At 44.8% G+C, this 26,430-nt stretch overlaps 1 protein-coding gene across 1 annotated transcript in view; it reads right to left on the minus strand.

Moving 5' to 3' along the window:
* Positions 1 to 26,430, minus strand: part of RIPK1 (receptor interacting serine/threonine kinase 1) — an 840,028-nt gene that overhangs the window by 355,291 nt on the left and 458,307 nt on the right. Inside the window, exon 7 of the mRNA XM_069613515.1 lies at positions 12,491 to 12,564. Coding sequence (XP_069469616.1) covers positions 12,491 to 12,564 — 74 coding nt within the window. The remainder of the gene's footprint in view (positions 1 to 12,490; positions 12,565 to 26,430) is intronic.

Genomic DNA, 26,430 nt, shown 5'->3' on the forward strand with positions numbered 1-26,430 from the left:
CTAACCAACTAAGCTATCTGCCGATTTGCTAAAAGTTATTTAAACTAAAATTGCTAATAAATAAATAAATAAATAAATAAATAAACAAACAAACAAACACACAAATAAAAAATACCACTCTTCTTGTTCCTGTTTGGATATTCCTGCTTTCGGCCTCGGTTAGGCAAGGGGCTTGCTTAGCCCAACTTGATCATGGCTTTGGTAGTAGTTTCTCTAATCCCCTCCTGAGTGGGGTCGCTCTGGTTGTGGTTTTTCTTACCCCCTTACTGGAGTCCCCTGGTTATCAGCCCTGTGCGGGCTATGGCCCCTTTACCCCAACTTTGGTTGCCGCTTCTCTGGCGGTCTCTTACCTCTTTGGTGGTCTTATGCATATCACCCCATGTGGCGAATGGAGTAATTTCACTGCCCTCCACCAACAATGTGTACAGCACCATGTACCTTGGCTCCAGCTGCGGTGTTCAGATGTGGAGGCAGTCTCCATGGCATGCGCAGACCTGCGTTCTCGTCCTCGCTCTGGACTATGTGGTCGGCTGCTTTGCCTTGGTTGTTTGCTTCTGGGTTGGAGGATCAGGACGTCGTTACGTCTTCCATCCTGGGAAGCGGATTCCTCTCCGATGGTGCCAGTATCAGCGTGATCTCCGCCACCGGTGAAGAGGCTGAGCTGCGCAGGCTGCTTTGGGTCTCCGACGAACACGCTCAGTGTGTGGCTGTCCCTTTCGGCTCCTCATGAGGGGGTGGGACTTCCTCCTTTGGGCGACAGCACAAGCTGGCATCTCTCGTGTCTCGGCTGATCTCCCCCTTTGTTCCTTTGCAGGTGTACTGTAGGCTCTCCTTTTAGTGGAGGGAGAGATCCTATTGGTTCTCAGCTTTACAATGAGACTGCAACAGATATGTCAGACCAAGCCATCCACCTTCAAGGGGCCCTGCCCATGGCTACCCTGCTCAGTACCCAGGCACCCGATCAATGCTTGGAACTTTGCAGTGAGGGAAGGTAAAAGGAACCGCTGCTTTGGCATTCCTTGTACCCCCCAAAGAGGGCAGGGTCCACCCCAATGGTATCCCGCTTGCCCTGTGCCCTAGGCAAGGTGTTACGTAGAAGACTTACCTTCTAGTTCCAAAGGGGTGGTACTCCCTTGGGGAGAAGGACGCATTCCGTGGATTCATCACAGGTAGTTTTATAAGGAAGTCATGTATTTAAGTCCTACACAGTCATTTAATTTTCAGGCCATCTTTTTGTCTATGGACACCAGAAGGCAAAGTCTAAAATGGCGTTTGTGCACATGTGGACTCACTTTGAGTCAAGCAATGCACCCTCCATTGTGGTTTGGACTGGTCTTGACCTGTTCCTGGCCCTGGGCTGGCCATACAACATCCTCTGGATGGGCACATGTCTGTCTGGTGGGTATTGAGCCCACCGGACTGGTTGGCCGACAGCTCTTTTGTTAGGAGTTTCTTTGTTTTATAGGTAGTCTGGCTTAAGCCAGCACCAGTGTGTGTGAGGCATATGTAGGGAGGAGTACCAACATTCAGTTCTCTCTGATTCTTCTTGGAAGATAGCAGATTTACTTGCCTACTGGAGGATTTTGGCATCAAGGAGCTACTGCTGATTTATTTTAGATCAAGTTTGGCCATATTGGCTAGGCATGCCTGTTCTAAGTTCTTGTTTTGATTTGTGACTGCTGGACGTTGATCCTGGGCTGTCGTCCTTCACCTAGTCCTGTCCTCCTCCACCTAGCCTGCCTCAGAGGCTGATCCAGAACTTCTGTGCCAAGACCTTCGCTTGGTCGTTTTACTGCAGTCTCTCATTTTACCGCCTTGATGTAGGAAGCTGCTGTGGAGCAAAAGAAAGTTGGTAGCCAACACCCCACCAATAGTGATTGTGTGGGCCGTCCAGGGTAGCCTCCACCATAGTCTTCATCATGGGACCATTTGCTGCCCTGCTTTGTTGATTTAAGCCACCAGGACCTGCATGACCAAGTTCCCCAGCCTTCTAGACGCCAACCTCGTCATTGCTTTCACTTCTGGCTGGTGAGCATCACTCCTAGGATGACAGATAACTTTTCCACAATCAGGATCGTTGTTGGTCTGGAGTTCCTGTTTGTTCAGATTCTGTAAACTGCCTCTGCAAAAGAGGTGCCTGTCGGGAATACCACGAGGAAGGCTCCCCTTCAAACTTTGCCTCCTTCCAAGTATCCTACAGGTAAGGCCAAATAGTTTCTACAACCCCTATATCACTGCAAGACTTCAGCAACCACGTTACCATGGCGACTATGGGTGCCGTTCCACAAACAACGCTATCCATGCTCTATGGGGGTGGAGTCATGCGAGCGTATGGCCACCCGTTAAAGCACTTCCGGGTGACCACACTCGCCGCTTCTGATTGTTTCAATCTTAGCGCCTCGCTGGTTTGCTCCAACTCTTGTTCTTGTTTTCCCCTTTGTCCCCCGTTACCCTGTTCTGCCCTACCTTGTCCTCGTCCATTTTTCCTGAACCGCCAGGTCGTCTTGATCCTCGATTTGAGCCTTACTGCAACTGCCGACTCGGAAAGTTACCTTACCTGCCACTGCCTGCTGATTTAGTACTTCGCTGCTCGCACATTGGTGACTCGGAACGTTATCTTACCTGCAACTGCCTGCTGAATTGGTACTTCGCTGCTTACACATTACCGACTCGGAATGCCACCTTACTTGCTACTGCCTGCTGATTTTGTACTTCGCTGCTCGCACATTGCCAACTCGGAACGCCATCTGGACTTGCCCCACCTATCGAATTGGTTACCTCTGTGTCCGCACATCACTGACCCGGACTTAATTTCTACACGGCAACCGGAACATCCCGCAACTTGTCAAACGGTTGTCAAAGCTTTCTGACCTAGTACCTGGAGAGAGCCTGCATTGCCCAGTAATTTGCGCCCGAATTAGAGACTTCCACTTGGCGCTTTAGCTCGAGAGGCAACCTGGTTCCGGCGGGACAGGTTCGGAATAGAGACTGCCTGCTGTACCGTTTGTTTAGGTGTCCTTGTGTCGTCGGGTATAGGGACTCTGGATGTGGAGTCTCTATATTCCAACATCCCCCAAGCTGAGTCACTATCGATCATGAAATTCTTCCTGGACCTTAGAAGCGATCCACAATTAGTTCCCAGTGAATTCATTGTTGACCTATTGGAAATCGCTCTTACTAAAAACTATTTTAGGTTCAAAGAAAGTTTTTATCTACAAGTAAAAGGAACCGCGATGGGCGCTGCCTTTGCCCCTAACTCTGCGACGCTATTCATGTGGGCTATATTCGATGAATTCAATCCTTTTTTGCAGTCTATTACTTTTTACAAGAGATACATAGATGATATTATCATCATCTGGGACAAGACTAAGGGAGATCATGAACAATTTCTCACATGGATTAACTCCCTTAATGAACACCTTAAGTTCACCATGTCCACCAATAACACATCTATCTCTTTTTTAGACCTTCTACTTAAAACTAAGGATGGAGCCATTTCGATAGAACTCTATCGTAAAACCACAGACCGGAATACCATTTTACATTTTGATAGCTTTCATCCTCAAGCTCTGAGAGAAAGTATCTCCTATGGACAATTTTTGAGGGCAAGACGAAATTGTACAGAGAAAAAAGATTCCGTGGCCAAGTCCAATATCATAGTGGAAAGTCTATCACAGAGAGGCTATCCTTCGCATATACTAAGACAGTCACGCAAGAGGGCAAGGCACCAACACCGTGAAATTTTGTTGGCCAAAAATATTCGTGAAAACTTGAATCAATTTCGCATGGTCTGTGCAATGACTTATAACACACACCATGCCCGAATCAAGAAAGCTATTGGCAAGCATTGGCATCTGCTTCAAATGAATACACCCGATTTAGAATATACCATGTTTGCCTTTAAAAAGGGCAAGAACCTGAAAGGCTGGTTATCAAAGACTGATAGATCACAGACCCCAGTCAGCAAAAACGATAACTGAGATGTGGGTAATGGAAAAGGTGATAGGTCACTATCCTTGTGCACATGCCAGTGCGGTTCTACTAGTGCGACCAATATGATTACCATCAACCACAGAACCTGGAAACTTAGAGGGCACACGACGTGCAATTCTAAAAATGTCATTTATGCCGTCATGTGCCCATGTAAGAAAACATATATAGGCAAGACAACCAAGCTTGTCAAACTTAGGATATCAGAGCACAAGTCTAGAATTAGGACCCGCAATTTGTCTTCACCACTAGTTGCACATTTTATAGAGCACCATCACAATTGCGAGGATTTACGATGGTGGTGTCTTCAACGCATAGCAGGATCTGATCAATACGCTACGGCCAATAGACTGGCGTCATGTGAGCATTGGTGGATATATAACACCCCGAGCCCCATCTCAGGCTTAAATGCCCAGGAAGAATGGCAATCAGTATTTAATTAATCAATATATAGATCATTCTTACCTAGAGATATGCAGGGCAGCACATTCTCTTTATATAGAGTTATTTGTTTCCTGTCATCCGTTTCACCATCATCTCTATTTAATTCTTGTAGTCTTTAGTCATCTTGCTTTTTTGCTTTTTATGTTCCTTCTTTTCTTTTTCCTACACTGGATTATTATTATTAGGTTCATTATTGCATTATGATATGCCCAGTGGTGCCATTTAAATATTCACATATTTAAATACATACATTTTATGGTTCCATTTTAACATTTGCACATTCTAATTCATAGACACATACTCACTTTGTATTCCATCATTAATGGGTTTATCCACCTTGTGCTGTTGTATTTTGGTTCTATTTACTTGGCTTCATATATCCATCACTCTCAGCTTTGCATTCCACAAGCTTTCCATTTGTGGTACATTTTACCAACGGGCCGGCGGCGTTTTATTTTACTTTATTTTGCTTGGTGATTTGTTTTCCGTTTGTTACTCTAATTTAGCTTTGCAACACTGAGTAGCATTTTTCTTACAGCGTGTTGTTAGGACACGCACATGTGACCCAGTGGAGGCAAGGTGTGCCCATTTGCATAGCACAACTGGGACAATGTACGTCCCTAATAGCTCACAGCCTTGCGAGCCATTTCAAACACCCGCCCAAATGCCTCAGGCTACATTAATCACGATTGTAGTCATGCATTTAAGCCGGGTCAAATGGTAGGAACGACGGCCCGGCATTTCCGGTTTTGGCGGAGTTTGAGCACAATCTACGTCTGCAGCAGTGTTAATGACAGGTAACATGCAGGTTCTTTGCAGATTTATTTATTCATTTAATTACTGCTTGCCTTTCGCCGTGTAGTGTTAGAGGAAGTTTCACACTGTCTCCTTGTGATAAGGAGTCCTTGACATTAGAAGCTTGTGACAAGGCTAGGAGCATTTAGATTAAAGCTTTGCTTTTTTCAGGCTATATTTAAACTAACAAAATAGACAAACATTTAGCCTTGCATGGTTTATTACATTGGCCTGTGCTTTTCAGAGCCTGGAGAACGGGTCTGCCATAATGGTGCTCTACAGCCACTTAATTGTTTTCTTTGAGGCTAATCTGAGAACGTGCAACTGCTAGATGGCCGAATTTATGGCAGTCTTCTGTTGTTTTATTTATTTATGTTAGCCAGACCATGTAGATGGGCGAGTTGTGTTGATATTTTCAAGACCAATTCGCTTGCTTATTTCTGAACCATCTTCAATTGTGGAACCCTACGATGGTCATATTAATGGCATTATTTATTTATTTACTCACCCATGTACATTCGTTTTATCAGGTTGGCTCTTGGTCAGCTGGGGAATTAACAAGCCCTTTGGACCATGGGATTCATTGCTCCTACTGAGATTACAACTATATTGGAATTTGAATCTCATTTCCGATGTCTTTTTCCACGCTACGTTCCCAAAGTTTTGAACACACACATTGGGACATTCAGGTGAGCCGCCTAACTTCAGACTCTAACTTTAAGCTGTAGCTTATACACAATCTTTATATATAAGTGGTTTTCACATGGATAATTAACCCAGCTTCGATCATTTTAGGACCTGTCATCTCTTCAGACAATTACAGATTGAGTTATTGCCCTAGTCCTCATTTTTTATCATTACCTCCTCTCTTTTTTACACTTCAGTTCAGACTGTCTTTTTTTACTTTATTTCATTTCCTTTTTGGGCTATTTGCACTTGGACCCTGGAAGAATCGGATAGTAGGAACCTATTTGACCTCTTTGCTTCACTTTCTCTCTGGAGGAATTTATTTGACCATTTAGTATTTTCATGATTATGTACTTTATAAGATAATTGATAATAATTCTTATTGTACATTTATACCTTGCATTGCAGATCCAATTTACTTGAGATCTCCTTTTGGTGTGGCTGCACAGTTACCTCCTGGTCTTATTGACAGGATTGCGAAACCAGCCCCCATATGGGGTTGAGATTATGGTAATTATCTTTTCTCCCCTTTTTCAATCGAATGTCACATGACTTGTTGAAACAAATTGACATGGGAGAAGTCCCGCTCGCTGCATTCACAGATCATTTTTTAACCAGTATGCAATTGTTACTCATAATGTGTTTCTTTTTCTCCTCTTCTTTTTTCTCTTCTTCTTTTTACACCTTGCTTTAGGTGAAAAATGTGTTTACTGTTAAATATGTGTAAACATATAGAAGGTAAAAAGGTTTCTTAATTACATCTGGGCACGTTCAGAAAAACACAGATGAACGATCCAGAATCTATGAAATTCAAGGGAATGCTATGTCCTGACAAAGATGGACATCACCTGCATGTCTTGTTAGATGTGTTACTTCCATCAAAACTACTATTTTGTAACGGTGCCATGTCATTCACATTTATTATTTGTTTTTTCTTTTTCCACGACACCTTAGTAGTTGACGCACAGCATCCCATAGTTAGATTTTAGTGTGTGTGCTTGACTGTTTATTTTGGAATTCGATATATTTCTTTCTCTAGTTTTTGTTTTGTGTTCCTGATTTGATTTCTCTGTTCGGTTTTCTGGATTTAATATTATTTGGACTGTGTTTTTTTTTTGGTTTTTTTTATATTCATTTCATTGTTTATATATTTAGTCTGGTCAGAGCGACTGGGGGTCCCCCACTTGAGTGATTCCATTCACTCGCTTGGGGCTCCACCCAGGGCATGCCCAGATTACCTCTTAGGTTTCATGCGATTGATTGGCTGGTGACCTATTACAGCAGTCATTATTTGATACTAGCACTTTAAACAGCATGCACCTTTTTAGCTAATTGTTAAATATATTTCTGTATATTGTACTAGAGCTTTAGACAATTTAATATTTTTTTAAGACTTTATTTGTAACTAATAAATATATTGTTATAAATCAATTGTTTGTTTTATGTATGATGATCTGTGGGGCAGTTAGGGAGGTCTTTACCTTGTCTACATGGTTGAATGATGTCCTTTGAGTGAACTCCTTTGCCTTTCCGTTGGCTTGACCTCCATGTATTATTGTCGGGTATAGGGTAGGCTGGGTAGTGCAGAGCGCCTCACTAACTACACATCGGAAAGCTGTTGGTAAGTGTCTAAACCCATTCATTTGATGTTCTTTGGTGTACTGTCAAGTTCTTTCCTAGTTAGGCTTGGTCCCTGTGTTTATTGCATTTTGTTCTTGCTCTTGTAAAGTTGCATTCGAATCCTGTCTCCTGAGTTCCATTCGGGGGGTCTTCATCTGTTGTCCTCCGGGTTTACGAGGATCCACTCTTCGGCTCCTGCTCATCGGCTGCTGCAGCGATCCTGTCTTTCGGCTAATTGCTACCTTTGTAGTTATCCTTTTGGAATACAAAGGGAGACATTGGGAGGGAGAATTCTATGGCTACACGTCGAGAGTTCTTCGGTTCCAGATTGGCAAAACCTGATAGCGTCAAACTAACCAGGTTGTTTCACCTTCCTCGAACTGCCTTTTTGGGAACTACAACTGTAAGTACCACCTCTGGGGCCCTGTATTTGTTGGTTATTTGAGATACTTACCCTTAGGGGTCCCCATGGACGAAGATCTCTGCCGGAGTACTACAACCAATGGGTCCCATTCGTTTGTATTGGGGCTGAATCCTGATTGGTTGCATGTCACCCTGGGGCTGCCGAGTCTCGAAACTGACATTGGAGCTCTTTTTTGAAGTTCTCCTCTGGCAATACCGCGGTTCTGGCTGCTCCCATCTCTGCAACTGTGGAATAGAACTGTAATTTACCTTCCTTTTCCTCATAACTACAAGTTTGCCTGCTGATGTTGTCCCGTTTATCCCTATGGGGAACTTTTAACTCACCTGAAACTCTTCTTGTCCCCCCCTTGCCACTGTATGTTCTGTGCCTATCACTATATAGTGCGATTGCATTTTAGTACAGGTTTGAGAAGTGTTTTGATTGACAAATGACTGTTTTTAAAAACACACTATTTTTACTATGCGTTCTGTCGGTATACCCCACTTTTTCCGACCTACACTTTCGCCAAATGACTTCTTACCGAATTGTTTACCACTTTTTTTGCCACAAAATGCAGATGCTAAATTGGGCTAAGATGTACAGAAGGGGGGCTGGTGGAGGGAGTTGTGGGGCCCCTCCCACATTTGGCAGTAAAAAAAGTGGTAAACTTGATAGAAATAATTTCAGCATAAGTGTAGGTCATTAAAAAATTGTGCCAAACCTTTATATATCTGTTCCGGCTATCTATTTGAACTAATAGATCTATTTATGTGTAAATGAAAAAGGTGATAGACCAAATAAATATCGAGGCTCGAGGCTTAGTACCACAAAATGAAATACACCAATCACAGGTTTAAAAAAACAAGTATCTTTATTTCTGTACCGATTCAAAGGCAAAATCAGATAGCTATCTGGGCTCCCAACACATCGCAGTGTGTACCAGCAGACACCATGAGGGGAGTGAGTGCTGGACATCAAAAACCATTCTTTATTTATACAGTCCTGATCCCATAGTCCAGCCCTTCTCCAAACTAATAACTTACAAAAAGGGTTGATGCCCAGTTCACATGACAAATACAACAATATTGTTTTCAGGCTTAAGACATGTTTTTTCTCCAGACAGAATATAATAGTAAAAACATAGTTTAACTCGGCCATGTTGATCTTTCCTTATTCTTGAGCTTAAAGTAAGACCAGTTTCAAGAGATGAATACAAAGGGTTTCTGCCAAAGCACACGGTTTTAGTTACTTAGCATTCTGTTGCGTTGTTTTAATGAGGATGAAACTGTGGGTGCAGACAACACTTAGATTGCAGTTCATTTTGGCTACAAGGTTTCTTTGCACAGAACAAAAATTCTGCTTTAGGAAGCCTCAGTATGTTTACATAGTTTGTTCATTCAGTTCAGCTGAAACCGGAAAACGCAGTTCATTTTGAGACAGAAACAGAAACTAATCAAAATGGTGGATGTTTCTAACATGGCGGCTTTAGTTAATTCTATTCAGGGCATTTTAAATGCGGTTTTCTGTACAATGCGAATGTGCTTAGGCCAATGTTCATAACCAGACGGTATTATGCGAATATGGTTTAACAAAGGGTATATATTTTTCAGCATACCAGTGTGGCTTGGTTTCTTTGGTTAACTATGTGGACTAATTGTTCCGCGTTGTGAGCCTACTTCCCCTCCCCCCCACACCCTCCCGGAGGTAGGCCTGACATCTCTGCCAAAGGTACCTACTGTAGGGTGGTTTGGTTAACCTTTTAGGTTGTGTGACCATGTCCCACCTCTTGGTTCAATGATTGTACTGCTCTCAGCAGAGGTTTGTACAGAAATCTCACTAACATGCTAAGGGTGTCAAGCAAGAGGAACCACTTGCTGCACTTAGGACAAAATGTTGTCATGACCACTGTGAGGTGGCACAAGTTGTGCCACAAGCAGGCTCCCACCAGACCCCTGGGGGCCTTAAAACCACTGCAAAACGGCTCCTGGAGACAGTCCTGGCGCCTTTGGCACCAGGCACATATGTAGGAAGGAAGGGCTGTTCAAACTAGGTCCCATTTATGTACATGGGCCTTTAAATCCAACATGGAAGCACCCACACAGTCTAGTTCTAAGAACCAAGCCATGCGGTCTAGTGTTTTGGGTGGGGCAGGCCTGGAACTACTTTACCTGGTACTACTTTACCTGGGCTATATAAACCACACCCTGACTGCAGAACATCCTTCGTGTTATTCTACAACCAGCAGCGTGACGCTCACCATGTCCAGCTCCTGGTCTTCAGCATTTTCCTGTAATCCTGCAAGAACAAGAACAAGATTATTCTGTTTTACCTGAGAAAACACCATTCAGCACTCAGCATCTCAACTGGGCTGCAATCTGTGGAAACCGAGAGAAGAAGAAACATCACTCACCTGTGAGTACTAGCTTAAGGACTTCCGGAGAACTGCTACCACAGCTACTGTTTGAACATTGCGATCTGCAATAACGAGAAAGGGAAAAACAATATTAGAACGCGCGCTTCCAAAACATGGAATTCCACCAGTCTTACCTGAATTCCATCGCGCTACGCCATGCTTCCATCCGGAGCACCACAATTCAGGTTCGCTTTCAATATTAAACAACCGGACAGCGCTGTACTACCGTAACGCATTCCGGGGGCCTGTTTTTCATCGCGCTCTCATTCACTCGCAGCACCACAGCAGCCTGTGAGGAGAAGAAGAAGAAAACACAGGTTAGCTTCATAAGACAATAAAGGCACTGCGCTTCGCGCTTTCTCTTACCTAGAAACATGCCTCTCCATCCGGCACGCCAGCATCAAGACCTTTGCACCCGAAAAGAAGGAGATAAAGACATTAACAAATTCCCACCATAAATAGAACAAAGACTTACAATTAACAAACCTACCTGCCTACCAGCAGATTCGGCTTCACAGCAGGCCTGGGCCCAAGGAAGGCGTACTGCACCAATGAAGCAACTCGGGCAGCTCGCCAACCAACGTCACGCGCCCCTGCACAAGAAACGCAGGACGGATAGCTCACCCTACAAATAACTAAGGTGAGAAAAGAACCCAGTGGGAAAGGAATCGGTCAGAGGGAGGTGGGAGATTCACCCATTAGAGACAGTTATCACAAATCCTCCCTTCTGTAATTGCAGATTCATTATTCAGCACTGGGCAACTACACATCCAGGGTTCCAGATCTCAGAGCTTTCCAGACGTCCCCGGGGATATCAGGTGAGCGTAACAATGTAAAAGGGGTTCTCGCCCCAGAAAATGTGAGTTTCATAGGATACAGACACATTTTACAAAGAATATGCAAGCCATTCTCTTTAAAGACAAGCTGTCCCTGCAATATCAGAACTCAGCCTCCTAGCCCCGATTGACTCCAGGATCCTGGTATGCAGTCTCTGTGTTGCCCCAATGTCATTGTTAGCGCTGTTTTCCACTTCTGAATTCTGAATAACCCATCTTCAATTTCCCTTGCTTGTCATCTCATTCATTTTGCCACTTTGTTTACTTGACCCCCTCAAGAGCAAGAAATATTTCACCATTATCTTCACATAATTGCAAGCACTCTTCTCTGACCATGAGAAGACCACAGAAAGGATGAACATTTAGTTAAAATGGCAATGGTAACATAAGTAACCCTCAGTGTGGTGATCAACTGCATATTTCTCTAATAACATATCCATTTGTGGGGGAAACAGCTATTTTCAATATAAAAGGAGCAAGATGTTTTTGCATGATGCTCTGGTGGTGAATTCGTCATAGTATTCTATTGAGATAAATCACAGGGTAACATAAAACGCATATAAAAACTATTTATTTCAGCACATTTTTCTAGGGTCTTCATTATTTATTAAATATTTTTGTTCTAGGGTCTTCATTATTTATTAAATATTTTAAGAATGCAGCATACATTCATTTTAGCCAGTGCTTCATACCTTTAAACTGAAAAATTATATTAGAATTGCTGATTTTTTCCATTGCATATATCTTTTTGAGTACGTTTGCTTCCTCTAGTCAAAAGCTAAAATGATAGAGAAAATATCTGGTGACAGCAACAGCTTAAGAAAATGTTAATTACTAGTACAATTGTGAGAAAGGGGGTAGTATTGCATTTGGTTCCAACAAACAAATACATGTTCAGTGCCTTGTTTAGAGTGGATTAAATCTCCAGAGAGGTGACTACAAAAGTCGTCAACACGAACAAAAAAAGCAAAAATATGCATAAGGAAGACCATTAGGCCAGTGCATAAAGAGCCAAACGGAATTAGCACTCGATGTAAAGACAACATATATGAGCAACACTAGAATGAACCTGCCTTTGAGGAATTTGAAGACCAGTCAAAGTGTTTCACAGTCACAGCAGAGTTTCATAAAATAAGAGCAAAAGGTTTTGACATATATAAAGATGGTTGCAACGCCTGAGCAATGCCTTCAGGGCACATTCGTCAGCAGCTTTCAGTTGTCAACGGTACAGTGATGGCACAAAAACCCTGTCAATAATGAGGCCCATGTCAAGCAGCCAAAATGGCTATATTGTACACTTACCTTTAATGTTCCTTCATCATGCTTGACATCCTTTTCCAGCAAACAGTATTTGGGGCGAAATTGCTGATCGCATTCTGCAAACAAGTAAAATTATCAAGCCAAGTAAATATTTTACATTTATGATATACACCAATATCTTGCATATTACTGTGACATTTCATTACTTGCATAGGCCCATCTCAATTTACAATAGTCATACCTCTTCCTCATCAAAGTCCTAGAAGTATTGCAAACTGGTTATGCCCAGGAAACAAAACAACTATGCTAGCTAACACTTTACATTTTACAAAAAGTCTCCTTGTACAGATTGCCCTGTGGGGAACCTATGGGAGAATGCACAATACCGTTCAGCCAACATAAGCTATTGTTGATATACTCTAGTGGGGAGACTCGCTGCGAGTATACAAGTCTGCAGTTGTTGATCCGAAGCAGATATTAGTGCCAGTGGATCAATGGAGAGCCATTGGTGCATTTGTTAGCATAGCTCTGTCACTTCGATAAGAGAGAATACTATTTTCTACGATTCACTCAAATCATTTTCCTTTTCATAGTCATGATAGCATGAAGGTTTACATACTGTGTGGTCCTTCACCATGAAAGGCACATGTCTGCTCATCTCCTAAGGGTCGATGGCAGTAATGGTGTATTACAATTCATGTAGCTTATATCATAGGATTCCAGAGGTGTAAAGGAACCCTGGCTGGCAGGATTCACCCTACTTTGCCACACGGGCAGTCAAATTTCTGTATGCTAAATCTTTGAGTTTAGTTAAAGGATTCATGGTATGCCACCACAATCTAATTTGCTTCCTCCAGTTTCCCCCCAAAAAAGAAACTTTAGTAATTTTAGAAGTTGCTCACCTATGCATTGCAATTTTATTTCAGGATTTCTGAGAAATTATTGAGACATTTTATGCCCATGCTTGAGTTATCCATTGGCCTAATGGAATATGATTGGGTCTTCTCTGCATGTCTGAGTCATTGGTCTTCTCAAGCAGGACTGATGACTGACGCTTTGCTGCCCAATACATATTCCGCTCTTTACAAGATAAGTAACTTTCCCCCATTTCCATGTTAAGGGGAATGGTACTATTATGCTGTTCCATTTTTTAGGAGCAGAACAACATTTCAGAATTTCTTTTGCTGTCAGGTCTGTAGGAATCACTCTTATTTCAGCGAGGGGCTAGCTTTTCGATACAGATCAGATGGAAGCATGCAGGGACACTCTTGTCCAAAATGAATGGGTTTCTTCTCTTCTTGTTGTTCACTATAAGTAGTTAAATTATTTCTGGGTTGAGTTTTGCAAATACCTTACCAGAATATCCTGGACAGTATACCTGTCGGCAACACATCCAGAACAGGACTGCGAGACTTGTCCTCGACCTCAAGCCCAGGGATCGTGTCTTTCCAGCACTGAAATCTCTGCATTGGCTCCCAGTGCCTGCAAGGATTAAGTTCAAGACCTTCTGCATTGTCCACAAGGTCTTCTGGGGCCTGGGTCCTCAATACCTCCATTGCTCTCTTCGCAAATAACTTCCTACGCAAGCTCTTCGCTCCTCCACCTACAACTCCCTCAGGGTCAGTAGCTTCTCCAAGCAGGGAGTTGGTGGTAGATCTTTCTCTTCGGCCAGGGCATTTCTCTGGAACAGCCTCCCTGCCTCTCTGAAACTTGAGGAGAACCTTCTCTGGTTCCGGAAGCACCTCAAGACCTTCCTCTTTGCTTCTGCCTTCTCTCTTCCTCTCCCCTGCTGATTTCCTGTCTGATACTGCACTGGTCACCTGGCTATCCTCTGATTTCGGGCCCAGGTGCCTGCCCGCTCAGCTGCACACCAGCAATACCTCCCGGCAACCCTTGCACTTGGGTCTGTATCTGTAACCCTACAGTCCTCCTACCTACACTTTTGGACACCTGCTGTCTGCACTTACCCTTGCACCTGCCACCTGCCGGCTGCACCTCTTGTTATTGTTTTGATCCCATGTACAGCACTGCCCCTCTCCTTTCCCTTGGCACTTTTCCCCTACTCCATCCCCTCCACTTGCGCGATCTCAATGTCAACTGGCCTAGTAAGATCGTTGTCTTTGTCCTCCCTCTGTTCCCCCTTCCTTGCTTCATCGCGCCTTGAAACACTTGTGTATAGGCGCGTTACAAATGCCATATCATATCATATATATCAAGGTGCTGTACTTGATTTTACAGACGAACATACTTTTACTCTACTATTGCAAAATAATTCAATGGAGGTTATAACCAATGGTGTTGGTTTAGAAACCAGAGGCAAAGATGTGGAATGATGCTTGGTATCCCTTCTGCCCATGACTTTGGGATTTGAATTCCAGAATGTTGTCTTATTTTTGACTCCGCTATAAAATCTGGTATCAGTTGGTTGGTAGACCATCTTGCTATCCATTTCTGACTATCAGTTTTTCCTCCAATGGGGAGTTCTTGTCCATGACTTCGTTCTGCTGCTTGCTTCACTTACACCTCTAGCTTCCGGGATCCTTGCTGGGAAGTGTGTTGCAAGAAAATATGAATTTTCTGAGATCTGACCCTTCCGAACACTGCTTAATGGACAGTAGTTCTGCATTAGAATACTTAAGAGTTACTAGTTCTAGTAATCTACGCGCCCCCACCCCACCCCTCTAGCTCCTCCGTATAGACCCCCGAGACATCAGTATTCTAATAACCACCCATTTCTAGCAAAGCATTAGAAAAGCAATGGAAGCTTGTGCGAAAGTGCTAGTGCCCCATTCCACAAATGCCACAACAGAGAACAGCGGGTGGTGGGGTGGGACATTTGAAGGAAGGACGAACTGGACTGTAGGAACACATGGAGAGGAGTCACTCCAGTGAGTAAATCAAAGTTACTTAGCTGCAGGTATAATTAGAGACCCACTGACTCCTACTGCTTGGCAGTCAAGCGGAGATTTAATGCCTAAAGAATCACCTGAGAAACCAAAGGAACCTGGAACTGGAAAGATGTTGAAATCCTTGTACATGCTTGGAACTGGGAATCTGGATATAGAGTCAGAAGCTGGAGATTGCAAGTTATTGAATCTTGAAAAGCCAGCAAAAACAATGCCTATTTTAAAAAAAAACTAAAAGACAAGACAACAATATTGTTGTTATGGCACCACTCTGCCAGAATCCAGAATAACCAAGGTACTAAGGAGGCCTTGGAATATTGTTTTTGGGAGACAGGCTGTCGTACATCATAAAGAGAAGATCAGAGGCCCTGAAATGATTAGGTCCCTCCAGGAAAGGTTTTAGTGTATTTACTGCATACAGATGAAGAGTTGTTTACGCCTAAAGGAGTGATTTCGGAAGAAGGATGGAAAGAACATTAATTGATTCAAAAGGAAGGTGCTAATCATTTTGGCAATATAAGGATGGGTGTCAGAACCACCTTGTTCTTGATGAACACTTTATAAAGTTCCTGTGTAGACAAGGTTCACACACCCTGCACTCCCCACCCTACACCATACTCTGATCTGCTCCCCATTGACTCCTTCCATGGTTGCTTGTGGATCCATTGCTGCCAATTGCCCAACCTCGTCCTGCCCGGTTAGTTCACAGCTCGATTTTCCTCTGCTTCCCTCACTGTGTTTTTCTCCCTCCGATTGTAAAGTGCTCCATTGCTTGCTGGAGCTAGATCCGCACTCAATAAAGTCCCTCATAATAGTAAGGCTAGACATTCACTCACATGTAGGGCTGATGTGATGGCAACGAGAAACAGTCTTCCTGGTGCTTTGATGTCACACATGGCCATATTCTAAAAAGGTTTCTGAGACAACAGTGCCAGATCCACATACAGGTCCCAGGAAGTATGAGGCTTCTTCCCTGGAGACGATAGCCTCAGTAATCTGTGACATGGCATCTAACCACAATATAACCAGGCCGTATCTGATGGCAAGTCCAAGGGAGTTTATTGTAGTTGTACAAACAGACTGGATGGAATTATTAGGTGCCTTCTGGGGGTTCTCAGGGATTGGGGTTTTGGTACTAGGAGTCTCTGGCTGTTCCCTCCTACCTAGCCCAGGCGTCCTTAATGGGGATGTTAGTTCTATTGAACAGTGCCACCTATCTGTATGATCTTCCAACGGGGCCTAAGGATGATCCCACTAGGACAATGGCTTCCTGTCTCCTAAGGAGTCTTCTAGATGTTCCTGACCTAGCCTGCTTATTACTCCTGGGGTGTTGTGGGATGACGCCTCCTTCTACCCAGGTCCACCTTCTTGTCTTGCACACACAGTCTCACCTGACCCTTTTCTGCACCATGTCCCAAGATTCCACTCCCCTCATACTGTCTCTCTCATATCACACTCCGCCTTTCCACCTCCACGCTCTGATCCAACTCCTCCTCTTACTCCACCTCTGACCATCACCTTAGTCTCCAGCTACCACTCAATGAGACCTCTGATGTTATACTTTTCTACCTCCTTCCTTCTGCCCTCTGCCACTACTACTACGATATCTCCTTTCCCACCGCTACTCCTAACGCTACTCCTATTCTCCCAGTCCCTGTTGCTACTATCACCGCTCTGCTACCACTATTATCTCTCACCTCCTCTACTCCTGCTCCCCTCTGACAACCACTCACCAAAACGTACTGCCGTCCACTACCACCAACTACCACCTCCTACTACCACCATCACTTTTACTACTCCCACATCTACCACCACCTCTGCTACCACTACCATGCTACTACTACTACTTTACTTCTACTCCTCACCCTCTCCACTCACTCACAAATGTTCCACAGACCCCGTCTCTCCAATGACTTTCGCACTCTGGTTGCTCTCGGCTCATCTGGTCTCTAGGACTTCCTCCACCAGCTCCTGTCCTCACCCAACTAACCCACACTGAACCATTCTTACACTGCTCCTTAAATACCCTACCCCTTCCAAGGATTGGCCACTTACCTTATCCAATAGCTTCTCCCCCCCCTTCTTGCTGCATTCTGGACCTGGAGCCCGTAATGGCTTCCAAGTGTCATGCCTGCCTCTCTGGGAACTTTTACCCATACAGTTCCCTGGTGGTTTAGTGGAGGACAAAGGCCACCCTGGGGACCATGTATTTAATAATAGCCTCCCTAGTGGGCTAGAGGACTCCATGCACCCCTGTGCTGCCTTGGCCGGTGTTTTTAAGGACGCTGCATCCCTTGATTTCTTTTTTCCAGGCCGCCTGCCTACGTGGCTCAGTGGAGTGACGCTTGCTGCACCCTGCGACATATCGTCTGCTGCTGCTCTGTGGCTATGGCGTCTTCCCCCAGCCGCTTCTTTCCTGTTGCAGGGTCTTCCTGTGGCATTGCCGCCACCACCAGGCATGGGAAGGAAGGACTGGGAGGAGGACCGCCCTCATGCAAGCACTGGGGAAGGGTGTTGGGGGTCAGCTTCCCTCCCCCCTTGACAAGGCCCCAATGCTGGCCCTGTCACAAATCCCTTAAAGTGAAACTTGAAAACTGGCTTTTGCAAAGAGAAATTCTTCATCTAGGAGAAATCCATGTGAGGGTTCTGCCGCTACGTTTCACGAGACCTCTAAACGTTTTGCTTTTTCCTGTTGGCTTTTCTAGATCTTTGACTTCTGTGGTCAGAGGAACTTCTACTGAAGTCCCTCTGCCACTTATCTTATGTGCTCTTCTATGGTAGCCCAAATGGCTCCTAGGACCAGGGTGATTTCTACAGCGATTCTAGCGCCTGTCAAAAACCAGAGGGTGTTTTTTACAGCCTAGTCCTCGGGAACCCCATTCTCCAGTAGCCAAGGAAAGGCCACGGCTTTTGGATCCCAAACCTGGGGGTGGACAAGCGAGGGAGGATCCCCTGGGTAGGGGTTCGTGGGGGAGAAACACCTGATGGCGAGACATGGTATCACCCTATTTCCACAACCCATCTAACCGCTATGCGTGCTTATTTTATGGGAAACTACAGCTCACATAATTCCTCTCCACGTTACATTGCAACACTACTGAGCCGAGGAAGATGAGGAATACGGTCAGGCAGATTACCTGCACTGACTTGCACTGGTTCTGTCCCTGTAATGAGACCTGGCAGAGTCTGGCACGTAATCCCAACTACCTGCAACTGCCACTTGTTAACACTCCCGTTACGGATAAAAGGTGGCGCGCACAGGCACACTCTGAGTGTAGCTGGGTACAAGAAGAAATGGCTCTTTCGGGGCTGATGCGAACCAGGCGATTGGAAGTCGGGAGTTCAAGGGGCTGATTTGCAGTTATGCGGATCGAGAGAGAGCCACCTGGGAATCCCCCCTTTTTCGAGGAAGCCGTAAGCGTTCCAAGACTGAAACCGAGTGAGCAGAAGTAAGACATCTTCAAGGTATTTGAAAGCAGCCCACAACCCTCCCGGGTGAATGACAGAGTTGGGGAGGTGCTGTTACGCTCACCTGGCTCCCACAGGGGCGTCGATCGGACCCGGAGAGCTGCGACCGCCTCCAACGTGAAGCGTAGTACAGAGATGACAGACTGGACTGGACCGCCTAATCTCGTCTGCTTGACCCGTAGAAATATTCTCCTGCAAGTGGAGAAAGGGATTCAGCCACCCGTGGATTTTAATAATGGCACCCCACTGTTCTCCCCACTAATCACCACCGATATTCACTTTCTGTAAGATCACCTTATGTTTGTAAATGATGAGCTCTCCATCCTGCGTGGAATGCAGGGGCGCGTAGATACCAGTTACTTCACTGGTTTGAGGGTGTTGGAAGAGTTCCGGATGAATATTGACTCCGAGGTTCCAGGCGAGAACCCATAAGTATAAAGTTCAAAGAGTTCAATATGTCCGATGTTCACTCTTGTACATTCCTTTCTTGTGTTGCAGCTGGGTCCAAGGGAAGATTGTCTTGTGGCAGCTGATGGTGTTGAGGTAAGAGTCTGTATTACCCAACACTGTCCGGCAAAAGATGCGTGTGTTTAAATTGCTGGTTTCTCTCTCCTTACAGGTGCGGCGTAAGAAGTTGCGGTTTGTTACAGAATAATGCCTCCGGTTGTTAATCAGATAAGTCTATGGTGGAGAGGTTGTATTTGTTGGCTCTCTCGGCTCACCTTAAGTTTCTTTTGTCCCCAAAATGGTGGAATTCGGCAGAGAAAATGATGGAGGCTGCGCCGGATCGAAAAATGCCGTGAGGACTGTTGAGTATGGCGCGGCGCTGTAGCTGGCGATGCGACACGTGTAGAATAATGTCCTTTTCAAGTTTGAAGACGTGATGGATCCGGAATTCAGGTAAGGATTGAAATAATATCCGTTTTCTAACCTTTCCTTCTTCTTTCTTCTACTGCTAGGAGCTCTGGATTCGAGATGGGCGTGGCTGAAGACTGGATGCTGACCGCAGGCACGGAGAGCGTTACGCTGCTGGATGCAGAATAACACGAAGCATGTGCTGCTGTTCGGCCGTGGTTTAAATAGCCTCCAAAGTAGTTCCAGGTAAGAAGTCCCTAGAACCACACCCGAGTAAAAAATAGTCCCTGTAGAAAAATAGTCCCATCCAGGCCTCACGTTGGCTTAGATTCATTTGCAGCATGGTCTGCATGAGGTAAGTAAAGTCTATGAGCCTGGCACCTATGGCGCCAGGACTGAACCCAGACAGCCCCCAGCCGGGGCTGCTGGGGTTTTATTTAATACCTGCTCCCGGGGCTGATGGGCTTGATCCGGATGCCCGGGGGTAGGCATCATGACAGCACTCCCCCCTCCCCCCCCCAAGGCCCCTCCTAAAGTTGCTCTTCCCCTTGGTCCTGGTTTGTTTGGGAAGTTCCGATGGAATTTCTTCACCAACCGAGGTGCATGACGTGGTCACTAGGTTCCCATGACCTTTCTTGTGGTCCGTAACCCTTCCAGTCGATTAAATAAAAAAGTCTTCATTTAACCATTTTAGAGTCCAGGATATTCTTTACCTCAAAATCAGGTTCTCCATCTATTAGGATGGGTTCAGGTGGTTTGGTTAATCTTGTCCCAGGTTGAACTGGTTTTAGAAGTGAAACATGAAAGACAGGATGAATCCACAAATTAGAGGGTAATTCCAATTTGACAGCCACGGGTTGATAATGCCTTAATGGTGTAAGGTCCCAAATATCTAGGATTGAAAGTTCGAGTTCCCTTTAGAGGTATGTGTTTTGTAGCTAGCCAAACTTGATCTCCAATCTGGTATTGTGGAGTTTCACTTCTATGTCGATCAGCATTTTTCTTGTATTTCTCCTTTGCTTGTTTCAAGTGTTCTATTGCTTCCTTAAAGGCTTGTGTAATAGTAGAGTGCAGATGAGTCACTGCAGGCATTTCTAAGTATTGAGGCAAATCGAGTTCTGAGGTTCGAGGATGATGTCCATATATGGTATAAAAGGGGCTTTGTCCGGTTCCTGAATGTACGGAGTTATTGTATGTGTATTCGGAAATCCATAAAATATCTTCCCAATTGCTTTCGGTTTGGTGTAGCATACAACGTAGGTATTGTTCAAGAGTCTGGTTGGTCCTCTCCGTCTGACCATCAGTTTGGGGGTGGTGACTGGTTGATAGCCTTATGTCGATTTGCGCCAATTGACAGCATTTCTTCCAAAATTGCGAAATGAATTGACTACCTCGGTCAGAGACCAATACGGAAGGAAATCCATGGATTCGAACAATGTTTTTGAGAAATTCCTTGGCCAAAATCGAAGCGGAAGGTAATCCTTTTAAAGGAATAAAGTGGGCCATTTTGGAAAAAAGATCCACAATAACTAGAATGGTGTTAAATCCATTACACGGAGGTAGATCTGTAATGAAGTCTAAAGACAAGGTGTGCCATAGTGTAGGTGGAATATCCAAAGGTTGTAAAAGGCCAGATGGTTTTTTCTTCTGACTTTTGTTTTGGGCCCAGATACCACAAGACATCACAAATGACTTTACGTCCTTTCGCCAGGTGGGCCACCAGAATTTGTCTTTTAATTTTAGCTTCAGTTTTTGCGATACCTGGGTGTCCTTCCATAAGGGCGTCATGATAATTGGAGATGACTAGTTCTTGTAGTTCCTTGTGTGGTAGAAATAGACGTCCTTGATAGTAAGGCAGGTCATTGATGACTGAATAATCTTGGCCTTTCTTTACCCAGTCCTGCAGGGCTGCTGGATCGAAAAGTTGTTGGATTTTTAAATGAATGTCTTCTAGAGTCTGTAGAGTAGTTATGCCAAGAATTCTTTGTTCTGAAATTATAGGCACCGGTTCCGGGTTCGAATATACTTCTCCCATCCCTATTCGGGATAGGGCATCTGCCTTGCCGTTTTTACAACCTGGTCGATAAGTGATCACGAAATCGAATTCGGTAAAGAATAATGCCCACCGAAGTTGACGCGATGATTGGGCCTTGGCTGTTTTCAAATACTGCAGATTCCTGTGATTACAGTGATGGTATGCCTGGCACCGAGAAGATAATGCCACCAAGCCTTGAAGGCGGACTTGATGGCTAATAACTCCTTATCAGTAACCGCATAGTTTAATTCTGGTGCTGAGAACTTTCTTGACCAGAATGCTACTGGATGAAGTTGACCGGTTTCGGGATCCTTCTGGGACAGGACAGCTCCCATGGCTAAACTGGATGGATCGGTTTCAACTATGTATGGAAGCTCAGGGCGTGGATGCTTTAAGACAGGTGCAGGCGTGAATTTCAATTTTAGCTCTTGGGAGGCTCTTTCAGCCTCTTCAGTCCACAAAAAACGTTTGTTTTTTCGCAAAAGTGCTGTGATGGGGTGTACAATATGTGAGAATTCAGGAATAAATCTGCGATAGAAATCAGCAAATCCAAGCATGCTTTGTACCCCTTTAACAGAACTGGGTGATGGCCACTTGAGGATTGCGTCCACCTTTCGAGAGTCCATTCGAACTCCTTTTGGAGTCAGGATAAATCCCAGGAATTCAACTTCTGTAGAATGAAAAACACATTTCTCCAATTTTGAGTATAATTTGTGCTGGCGTAGTTTCTCTAGGACTGCACGAACGTGCTTCACATGGTCTGATGCTGAGGAGGAGTACACTAGAATATCGTCTATGTATACGACAACACAGACGTCAATGAGTTCACGAAGGACATCGTTCATAAAATACTGGAAGGCTGCTTGTGCATTGCACAACCCGAAGGGCATCACCTGGTATTCGAATAACCCGTACTTGGTGCGAAAGGCAGTCTTCCATTCATCGCCTTTCTTTACACGTACCAGATGATATGCCCCTTGGAGGTCTAACTTAGTGTAGATACAAGCATCCTTTACTTGGTCTAGTAATTCGGGGATCAGAGGCAATGGGTATCTTTTTTTTACTGTAATCTGATTTAATGCACGGTAGTCTATGCACGTTCTAAGGTCACCTTCCTTTTTAGGCACGAAGAATAGAGCTGAGGATGCAGGAGATTTGGATGGACGAATGAAGCCATTAGCAAGGTATTGGTCCAGATATTGTCGTAGGTGAAGATTTTTCGTGCTCCGTACGGGCGTAGATTCTACTGCATGGAGGTTGTGCACCGGGTACTAGGTCAATTTGACAATCGTATGATCTGTGAGGTGGTAAGGTATTTGCCTGTTCTTTTTGAAAAACATCCTGAAATTCTTGATATTCCTGAGGTAACTGCACAACTGGATTAGTAACGGTGGCCAGGCTTTTGTTCAAGGTTTTTTCCAGGTAACAGGTGTGTGCACAATCTGGGAAGGTCACTCTCTTCTCTCGCCAATCAATACAAGGATTATGTGTTTCCAACCATGGCATTCGCAGAATTATTTGGAATTGCAGGGCCTTGATTAAATCAAATACAATAGTTTCTCGATGCCCATCTTGACCCAACAGTGTCAGCTCAGTAGTGGAATGAGTTACAGGCCCAGAGGCAATTTCAGTTCCATCGACTGTGGTGATGACATCCAAAGTGGTCTTTTTGCAAAGGGGTAGATTCATCCTTGAGGCCAATTTGTGGTCCACGTAGTTTCCTACGGCCCCGCTATCAATGTATGCCCTCATTGCGTGCATACATGATGGCTGCCCTGGATCAATTAGGACCATTGGCATAGTTAGGTGGGAGGTCTGAGTGTCCTTCCTTAAGCTCGGCAAGCGGACCTCTACGCTTGTCGGGCGTGGTCGTTTCCCGAATGAGGCTCTATTTGACTTTTGTCAGCAACTCCTACTACTTTCTTGGGTGGTTTTATAGGGCAATCCCATAGAAAATGTCCTGCGGTTCCACAGTACAGACACAATTGCATCTGCCCTCTCTTTCTTCTTTCCCTTTGAGTTAAGGGCCCTTTAACCCCCGTGATCTGCATAGGTTCTGATGCATCTGTTCCTTTGGGAGTGGCATTGGGTTTAACCCATACCCAACTCTCGAACTTAGCTCGCTCAGCTTTTCTATTCTGAAGTCGGTGGTCTAACTGGACCACTAAGTCTATATATTCTGCGCAATCCTGAGGTGGGTTCACAACTTGAGCCAAAACATCTTTAAGTTCTCCCCGAAGCCCACAATGAAATAATGTAATTCGTTTCTCCTCAGGCCATCCGGTTTCCACCACCAACCTATTGAAGGTTGCGATATAGGTTAGCAGACCCTGATTACCCTGTCGAAGAGATAAAAGTTTGTTATCCAGGGCCTGTCCCTGTGAATGTCTGGCGAATAGTCTCTCCATGCTTCTTTGAAAACCCTAAAAATCCCGAAGAAGAGGATCATCCAGGTTGACTAGTGGAATTGACCAGTCAGCTGCACTGCCACTAAGATATGATAGTACAAAGGCTACTTTGGCTTGGTCATTTGGAAAAGCTCCAGGTCTGCATAAAAAGTGCAAGCAGCATTGATTCATAAACACTGCAAACCTTTTTGGGTCCCCAGCAAAGCGTTCGGGTGGAGCTAAAGGAATAGCCCCTGGTAGGATTACTTGCACAGCATTGCTCGATGAAACAGGAGCTGGGTCTCCCCACCCCCCACTTCCGCCCTAAATTCCCCTAATAATTGGGCTAGTTGGCCTGTTTCGGAGGTTTCCATAACGCGCGGGTAGGAATTTGTAGATAGGCTTCATGTTCTGTTACGCTCACCTGGCTCCCACAGGGGTGTCGATCGGACCCGGACAGCTGCGACCTCCTCCAACATGAAGTGTAGTACAGAGATGACAGACTGGACTGGACCGCCTAATCTCGTCTGCTTGACCCATAGAAATATTCTCCTGCAAGTGGAGAAAGGGATTCAGCCACCCGTGGATTTTAGTAATGGCACCCCACTGTTCTCCCCACTAATCACCACCGATATTCACTTTCTGTAAGATCACCTTATGTTTGTAAATGATGAGCTCTCCATCCTGCGTGGAATGCAGGGGCGCGTAGATACCAGTTACTTCACTGGTTTGAGGGCGTTGGAAGAGTTCCGGATGAATATTGACTCCGAGGTTCCAGTTGAGAACCCGTAAGTATAAAGTTCAAAGAGTTCAATATGTCCGATGTTCACTCTTGTACATTCCTTTCTTGTGTTGCAGCTGGGTCCAAGGGAAGATTGTCTTGTGGCAGCTGATGGGGTTTTGGTAAGAGTCTGTATTACCAAACACTGTCCAGCAAAAGATGCGTGTGTTTAAATTGCTGGTTTCTCTCTCCTTACAGGTGCGGCGTAAGAAGTTGCGGTTTGTTACAGAATAATGCCTCCGGTTGTTAATCAGGTAAATCTATGGTGGAGAGGTTGTATTTGTTGGCTCTATCGGCTCACCTTATGTTTCTTTTGTCCCCTAGATGGTGGAATTCGGCGGAGAAAATGATGGAGGCTGCGCCGGATCGAAAAATGCTGTGAGGACTGGTGAGTATGGCGCGGCGCTGTAGCTGGCGATGCGACACATGTAGAATAATGTCCTTTTCAAGTTCGAAGACGTGATGGATCCGGAATTCAGGTAAGGATTGAAATAATATCTGTTTTCTAACCTTTCCTTCTTCTTTCTTCTACTGCTAGGAGCTCTGGATTTGAGACGGGCGTGGCTGAAGACTGGATGCTGAATGCAGGCACAGTGAGCGTTACGCTGCTGGATGCAGAATAACACAAAGCATGTGCTGCTGTTCAGGCGTGGTTTAAATAGCCTCCAAAGTAGTTCCAGGTAAGAAGTCCCTAGAACCACACCCGAGTAAAAAAATAGTCTCTGTAGAAAAATAGTCCCATCCAGGCCTCACGTTGGCTTGGATTCATTTGCAGCATGGTCTGCATGAGGTAAGTAAAGTCTTTGAGCCTGGCGCCTAAGGCGCCAGGACTGAACCCAGACAGCCCCCACCCGGGGCTGCTGGGGTTTTATTAAATACCTGGATGCTTGCTCCCGGGGCTGATGGGCTTGATCCGGATGCCCGGGGGTAGGCATCATGACAGGTGCAGAGGAGGCATTGGAAACAGCCTTGACTGCTGCATGAAGATTGCTGATGAAAGAAGGCTGATTAACACAATCAGTGAGTTATCGAAGGCAACTAAAGTCCAGTTTTTGTTGAAAGCAAAAGTAACTAACTCAAAAGTTGAAGGTTGCGCGTATGCCGATAAAATGCGTAATGCAAAGGACATTGTTGAATTGTAAAAGGAATAGATACAAAGTAACAGAGTGGTCCAGTGAGGTGAAATCACACACAAAAGTCTCTGAAATATGCTGAGTTGATTGGGAATCAAAGGCAAGAAAGCAATCCAGAAAGAAAGTGAATGGATAAAAAGCAAAGTGTGTAAACTCTGAATAGGCCAAGAGGGCAAACCCAAGAGAAATGAGAAATTACAAGTACCAAGAGGCATTGGTGTTGTAAGAAGAGGAAGATTGTGAATTGTAGAATTATTGAAAGAAAGGTTGAAGTGGTCATGCAGAGGTCTATGTAAAATCCTTGCAATTTCAAAAGTCTTCGACAGTGAAAAGACATCCGAGACAAAACGTGGGGAAGGGAATCCCTAGGAAGTGTAAGACAAGATTATCTTGAGCCCGGCAAAGATAAGCCTGTGT

The sequence above is a fragment of the Ambystoma mexicanum genome, chromosome 5p (genome assembly GCF_040938575.1).
Source record: "Ambystoma mexicanum isolate Mex_15411 chromosome 5p, UKY_AmexF1_1, whole genome shotgun sequence".
Taxonomy (NCBI): Eukaryota; Metazoa; Chordata; class Amphibia; order Caudata; family Ambystomatidae; genus Ambystoma; species Ambystoma mexicanum.